Below are 7,847 nucleotides of genomic sequence, written 5' to 3' on the forward strand. Positions count from 1 at the left end.
ACTTGGAAGCTCCATCTGAAGATTCCTAGTGCTGAAAGCTGAAACCCTATGAACCTAGCTGGAGAACAGCCTAATATAGAGCAAACCCACTACTCTCTATTGGAAAAATGACAGGCATCTCAATATACCGGGTGTGTGGTACTGCAGCAACCTCATGCAACCATACAGATATTTCTACTCAGAGGGAGGAAGGTACTAGACCGCTACAAAGCTGAAACAGTTCAATAACTCAAAGCATGCATGCTTTCTGTTTCAAGGCCACCTGAGGGATGTAGCTCAGAACATCTGCTGTGCATGCAGATGGCAATCTCCAGCTGGTACAGCAGGGCGATACCCATCTGAAAACCTGGGGAGCTGTGGCTGTCCCAGTAGACAACACTGAGATACATAGACCAGGGATCCTGCTCAGTAAAAGAGACACCTTCCTATCTTCCTAAAATGATATGAAATGGAAAGGCTTCTGCTGATCTTTATCATAAGATCATTGCTGTCCCCCAGTGGATGTCATAGAGTTTGATGGTGAAGCTTGCCAGCCATCTAGTCTAATATCCTGCTTGATTCAGGACAGCAAGAAGCACAGCATTCCAGCAGATATCCGTCTATCCTCTGTGACATGCAAAAATACTTCTCAGAATAATTCAATTTTTGAAGCTATTTAAGCACACAACAGTTATCCCAGGACATAGCTGGCTCAACCCCAGTCAATGACAGTCACACATTAATGCGGGCAGGAGATAAAGAGTTTCCCCGTCTTCAAGTTTTTGCACACTCATCAGGGAGCAAGGCCGGGTTCACATGTGCACACTCAGGCAGAAGGTGGCTGTATCCAGTTACAATTGCATGTGTGAGGAGCCGTCGCAGAAAGAAGGCCAAAATAAAATGCAGATATAATGCCAAAAATAAGATATTAGTATCACCTCAAACACAGTGCTTTGATTGTCCTTTCATGTACTCCGTTGCCAAATGCAGCCACGTACTTCACATGTCAGCCAAGTACATCTCTGCTCACTCAAAATTGGAAAACATTTGTGTTGGAGATACCACAGCGACACATTTTCGTATCTGCAATGGCTCATTCGCCCATGCAAGTCAATTGTGTGTTGCTGTCATGAAGCCACACGCGTGTATGAATCAACAGCTCTGCCCCATTTAACTCCGTGGGATGTGCGGAGGTCAAAAGCTTTTAAAAAACTCCCACTCTTAGTTTTCTTTTAACAACTTCATCAGACTATATGAAAACCACTTACGCAGACGGCATTAGAATAATTTTAACCTCTCCCCACAGATGCTCAATGCTGACCTCTCCTCCCCCCCAACACATCCACTGTTCACTTCTATAACAACAGTCCAGGAAGCTAGCCATTGGGCAACCAATGATACAGTGTTGAAATAAGACTTCCTAGGATGCTTGTCAGTATCAAAAAAACCCCAAGCAATATTGCATAAAAGAGGGAGTGAATGGATTCTGGAATTTCAATGTTCTCTTCTCTGCTATGTTTGAGAGTGTGTGTGTGTGCGTGTGTGCGCGCGCATTACTATTACCTTCAAAAATAAAATAAAATACTAACATCCGCAATAGATTTTATCCCTACAAAATATGCAGGTTGGTACTGAATACAATTGGAATGTATGGGACACTGGATTGCAGAATATTTTATTATCTTTACGTTCCCGGCTTCCTTGTCCGTATCAGAGTGTAATGCTAAACAAACCGTAATAAGGATTTGACAGGGAAACAAATGAATAAGCTTTCCCTCTAGTGTTGGGATACATTTCCCAGCCTTATAAATGTAACCAAATCAGGTTTCTATACACTGGGTTTGACTTTTGAGCAAACTCAGCCCCAATCTATTTACAGCTTTGTCAACGTGGAACTATAAATAATGAACAGCTATTGTCTGAAATGTACTCACCTCCCTCTGCCTCCCTGTAGAGTATTCTTGTGCAGGCAGAGAAGAATATAGCAACACACAGTGCTAGTACTGTAGTTGTACAATGGCTGGGTAATATGCAGGAGATCAAAGCTGCAGAAGTCCACAAACCCCTTAAGCATAGTAGGCTAACCGAAGGCAGAGGACTAACCAGCAAAAATCGTGGAAGTTCTCCCACTTGGAGCAATGTGCATCAAGTACTACAGTACATATTTTTCTTTCAAGAATGGATCTAGCCTCCAGAAAAGCAGGCATATCACAAGCTCCCAACTTCTGACACTCAACAGAAAAAGGTCAGTGCTAAGTATTGCAGAGGGCAGCATTAGTGTACAGGGAACACTGCAGAAGCTGATCTGCAGGATTATTCGCACAGGTAATTAACTAACTGTGCAGAGGGACTGCAACCATGCATTGCAGTCCTATGCATGCTGATTCAGTGGCCCTACTGTGTTCAATGGGGCTTAGTCACAGGAAAAGGCATATAGGCTTGCCAAAAGAATTTTAACACCCTCACTTTCAGTGATGAGGGAGGCATCAACATTTATGCAGAATCCTGTCACCACAAAACCAGTTGCAGTTTAAGGCCCTGGGTGCATCATTATTTTAAAAAGTCACACACAAACACCCTACAGTGTGAACTCTAAACATCTGTGGAAACTTTGTTCCCTTGCCCAAATCTATGCAGCTTTATTTCATTTTCTCACTTGATTATGGGCTCTCTCTTTTAGGGTACCAATCCAAGGCTCAAATCCTATGCACACTTACCTAGGAGCAAGTCCCATTGGGGCTTCCTTCTAGTAGACATGTCTAGGATTGCACTGTGAACCTTGCTTCTATTGAAACTGTGGGTGATGGTTAAAACTAGATTACCTGCAGGCTCTTTCCATCCCGTAGTTGCTGGGCTCCCATCAGCCACGACCAGTGGTCAAGTTTGCTAGGAGTTCTAACCTAACCACATCTGGAAAGCATGACATTGGCTATCCCTGTTGGAGGGGGGAAGGCATGCAAGGGCCTCAATAGAAAAACCCTTTAGACTCCCTGAAGGCCACCTGTAGTTTCAGAACATAAAAATGGCCCCACTGGATTGAGCCAAAAGCTCATCTAATCTAGAAATCTGTTCTTACAATGGCCAGCCAGAAGCATATGGGATGTCAACATGCAGGATATGACCACAGTAGTGCCCTCTCAACTTACAGTTACCAGCATCTGGAATTCTGAGACACCTTGTCTCCATCCCTGAAGGTAGACCATTGAGAGCCAGTGTGATGCACTGGCCAGAGCATTGGACTAGGATCTGGGAGAACAGGGTTCAAATCCCCACTCACTAGATGACCTTGGGCTAGTCACTGTCTCTCAGCCTAACCAATCTCAGAGTTGTTGTGGAGGTTAATGGAGGAGGGAGGGAATCGCTCACAGTTTGAGCTCCTTGTGAGCAATAAAGAAAAAATAATAGCCTCATTTTTCATTAAAGCATCCTCCCACAGCCTCTTCAAACCAGTAAGTGGAATGGGGTGGATCCTAAAAAGGTAAAGACATTGAGCTGGTTTCTCTCTGCTCCTCTTCCTTCCCTGTAATTGTAGCACTGGTTGTATGGCTGGCCACCAAGGAAGAACTACAGCGTTCAGCATGAAACTCAACCCTTGCTCCTTCCCTGCTTGGTCCAATAATCCGACACAGAATGACACCCTTGAAGATCATACTAATTAAACTGGAGTAAATACCATCACTTGGCTCTGTACTCTCACAGTCATTAACACAAATTAGAATCTCTACTTCACCCATGAGCATCCACTAAAAGCAGGAAAGGAAGGGTAGAATTACACCCCCCCCTTTAAAAGCAAAACACCAGTAACTATAGGGTGGTTGATGGTGTTAAAGAGGGTTGAACAAAGGTTAAATAGAAAGTCCCACTGAGTTTGAACCTGAGCTTAGTCACAGATGATTTGAGCATAGGATGACAGCCATACAGTGCATATTTGCATATGCTTACTCAGAAGTAAGTCCCACTGTGTTCAATGAGACTATGCACACTTCAGAGCAAATCCCAGTGAGCTCAATGGGGGTTTACTCCTGAGTAAACGCACCATGCCCAGAACCGCTGTTAAATCACCTTGGAGGAAAAAACCACACACACCTTGAGTCAACCATCAAACCCTCAGAAATCAGCTAAGATAACCAAGGACTCCAGCATTTGCTTATCAATAATAAATTAAGTATATATATATATATAAAATCTCAGCCACTCTTCTTATGGATGCTTTTTTTAAAAAAGGGGGAGAAAAATCAATTTGAAATTTTATTAAGCACGCTGGGAGCTATGATCAACATCGATAGCCAGGAGTGACTTTGTCCGCATACTTTTGCTAACTGCATCGCTCCTCCCTCCCACCCCCCCGCCCGCTTTTCCGCTGCCCGCATCCTCGTCTTCGATAGATATCACTAGTGTGATCGTGTTTGTCGGAGGCGAACCGAGCACTGGCCAATGAGAGGAGGAGCGGCGCTGGTTTCGCTTGGAATGTTGCCATGGTTTTTCCCCTCGATGGAACAGAACGGAAAGGGAAAGTGGGGCGGGGAAGAGCGAGAGAGAAAGAGCGCGGCCACCCACGTGGCGGGGGTACGAGTCCGGGTGGGGCACGCCGGCCGGACCAGAGCTGGCCTCTCCCTGCTGTGATCCCCACCAACCCACCCAGGCGCCCCCTTTTCACTCTTTGCCATCCACGATGGCCAGCTCTTTGATCACTCTCAGTTTGCCGCTGGCGTCGATCCTGCGCTTCTCCCTGATTAGGTCCTCGAGGCTCTGGAAGCGCAACGTATGCACCTGGTTGTCGGCCAGGTGGATCTTGAGATAGTACTGCTGCTCCCGGGGCTGGGAGCCCGAGGGCGGCTGGAGCTCGCCGCCGGCTTTGAACTCCCGTTTGCCGAAGCGGCACCAGGCGGCGAAGCTCTCCGAGTTCGTCCAGCAGATCTCGTGGCTCTTTAAGCCCAGGTGGCCGCAGGCGTTCTGCACCACCAGCTCCGCCACCAGGGGGCGGTAGCGGTACCAGCTACTCACCACCCGGCCCACGTTGCCCGCGGCCGCCTCGTACAAGCTGTCCTGGCGAATCTGGCCCTGGTGCAAGTGGATGATCTGCCCGCTGCCCACATAGACTGCCCAGTGTGGCGGAGGAGGAGGGTGGTCGGACGGCCCCAGGTACAGCAGCTCCAGCAGGTCTCCCGGCTTGCACAAGGCAGGCAGGGCCGCCACCGGGTAGACGCTCAAATCCCCTGCCTGGGGGTCTCCGCTCACCTTGGAGAAGATGCATTCCTGGCCGCGGAAGGCGGAGAACTGGGTCTCGCTCAGCACCAGCTGCGGAGGGTGGTGGTGGTGGTGGTGGTGGGGATGGTGGTGGTGGGTGGGGGTCTCTTGGACGGGGCTGCTGGAGCCTTTCACGCTGTACTTGTCCGGCTGCCCTCCTCGCTCGTCCAGGTCCTCTTCCTCATCCGAGAAGAAGTAAGCCACCCCGACGCGCAGCTCGTCCTTCTCGATGCCAGAGGGGTCCCCGGTCGGCAGCTCGCTGTAATTCAGGTGCGTGATGCGATCCAGTTGATTTCCCATCAATGACAGGGCGAGGCGAGAGCAAGAATCGCCGGATCTGAGCGAGAGGGGAGGGAAAGAGAGAGAGGGAAAGAGAGGGGTGAGAAAGAAGAATCCGCGCAAGCAGCCCGCGCAGCAAAACGCCAGGCGCGCACGCCGAAAGGGATCAGGCGAGGTGGCTTCTCCTCCGCGCCTCTGCTTGGTAGAAGAGAGACGCCGCTCCCTTTCTCTCGCTTCTCTTTTCCCTAACACACCCACCCGCCTGCCTGCTTCAGCCGCTGCAGGCCTCTCGGAGCGCGCACGAGCCGCTCCCGGGTCCCCCGAGGTGGCTCGCAGCAGCTACCCCGCTGCCTGGACTACCCCGCAGCCTCCAGCCGCGCGCTCGATCCTACGGATCCCCGCGGCGGTGCGCAAAGGCAGCGCTGCTCGGGACAGCGATCGCAGAAGGAACAGCCAGGCGGGGAGTGCAGGGCTCGGAGAGTTGCTTCCCCTTTGTCTCCGGCGCTTCTTTTCCCCGCCTCTCGCTTCACTCCTCCGAGGAAGCTTGGCAGTCTTCTCGCTTCCAGTTGCAACAATGTGCCGCTCCGGAGCGGGAGAGGCAGTGGCGCTGCCCTTTCCCCCCTTGACCCCAAGCGATCCCTCGGCCGTGACCTTCCAAGCAGCTTAGCCCCGACGGGGCGGATGCTGGGGAGGAAAAAAATAAAGAAAAAAGAAATCCGTCCGTCTGCGGTGCTCGCCCTCTGCGTACCCGGAATCGCCCAGATCCTGCCAAAGCCCCCGAACTCCTTTAAAGTCCTCTGTTCGCCATGGGGACGACGAGGAGTCGCGCCAGGTCTTCCTCCTCCTGGGCACCCGCCGTCCAAGGGTCCCGACTGGCATGCGCGCCCGCTCTCCCTCCTGCGCCCTTTCCCCTGCCCGGTCCTTCTTGGCTCTGGTCTCCCTTCGGCAGCACCGGCGAGTCTAAAGTAGCAGCTGCTCCGGATAGCAAGGCCCGCCCTTGGCCGTGCTCATTGGCTGCTAGGCTCCGCGCGTGGAAAAGTCGAGCCATCCTCCGGAGTGTCAATCATCCACGCGGCAGGGTGGGATGCCAGACGCCCGCCGTCTGCTCGCCTTCTGCAGCAGCAGCAAAGCCCCCGGCTGCCCGCCTGGATCTTTGCGCGCCCGGCTAGGGAGGTGAGGGGCTGGCGGGCCTAGTGGTGGCAGCGGCGTGTGGCGAGCCGCTTGTGCTGAGAAGGGAAGCCCCAGCCTCCGCCCCGCCCCCTCCCCTCGCCCCTACGCGGTATCCTACTAAATAATGGATCTGCGCAATGTCACGACTTGCAGACGCTTGGTTATCAGCCGTTGTGATTTCCCTCCCTCTTTATCATCAATGCTTAGATTTGGAGAAGAGAGGATCTTTTTCTATGAAACACCTGACACAAAAATCCAAACCCTCAACCAGCTGTTAAATCGGCAAAGGGAAAGCTAATTCCCGATGTGCGTTTGCCAAAATGTGTACATTAAATTTAAATGAATGCATCTTTGGGAGGAAGTAAGACGTTTATTGCCCCCATGAGAAAAGCTCTTGGGGGCTTCCTAGAAAGTGTGTCAGAGGTTAGGGGGTTGTAAGCCCCAATTGCTGCAGAGACAGCATCCTGGTGCCAGTTCATCAGAAGAATGTGAGAACCGGACGATAAGGGTTATAACCCTGGTACATCTCATGCCATTGCAGAATTCTGCTGGTGTGCTTCTGGTAATTGTGTTGTATCCAGAGTTTTCTGAGGATAAACAATGGAGACTGGGGGTCACAGTTTTGCCCCATTGAATGAGGCAGGGGTGACATATATTTGCTCAGTTACTGTGGGGAAATCTCTCTGAGGAAGGGAACAGCGGCACTGAGCCCTAGCACATGCTGGCTTCCTCATTCGCTTCTGCGGAGAGTCTTCTTGGGCAGCCATAGCTTAGTGGGGACGCCCATGCTTTGTTTGCTGAAAGCTCCAGGTTCCCTCCATGGAATCTCCAGAGATGGGGAATACTCCTATCTGAAACCTACAGAGTCACTGTCAGTCAGAACAGGTAATGCTGAGCTGTGTTGGAAGCCTTGTCAACTTCTGCTGATCCCCTGACCTGAACTTTCAGTCCCCACCTGAACCAAAGTTGCATCTGCTCACATCCAGCCTCCGCTGTTCTTAACCGTCGCTTCCCTGCTTCTTTGTCTCTGCTTGCTTGCCACCGTATTTCTGTTGTAAGCTTCTTGGGGCAGGGACCATATTGCACCAGGTACATTGGTTGCACAATAAAAAAAATGGTATCAACATGCGCCCATCTGCTGGGCCTGTAAGGGATCTGTGCATTACGCCATG

General features: G+C 50.9%; 1 protein-coding gene across 1 annotated transcript; it reads right to left on the reverse strand.

Annotated features, from left to right (window-relative positions):
* Positions 1–1,638: 1,638 nt before the first annotated feature.
* Positions 1,639–6,666, reverse strand: LRATD1 (LRAT domain containing 1). The gene is made up of 2 exons (XM_082218368.1): positions 6,254–6,666; positions 1,639–5,563 (listed from the first exon to the last, which is right to left on the reverse strand). Exons 1-2 carry the CDS (start codon positions 6,382–6,384, stop codon positions 4,633–4,635), a joined length of 1,062 nt encoding a protein of 353 aa, XP_082074494.1. The 5' UTR covers positions 6,385–6,666; the 3' UTR covers positions 1,639–4,632.
* Positions 6,667–7,847: the final 1,181 nt, after the last annotated feature.

The sequence above is a fragment of the Podarcis vaucheri genome, assembly GCF_965113315.1.
Source record: "Podarcis vaucheri genome assembly, chromosome: 3".
In the NCBI taxonomy this organism is placed as follows: Eukaryota; Metazoa; Chordata; class Lepidosauria; order Squamata; family Lacertidae; genus Podarcis; species Podarcis vaucheri.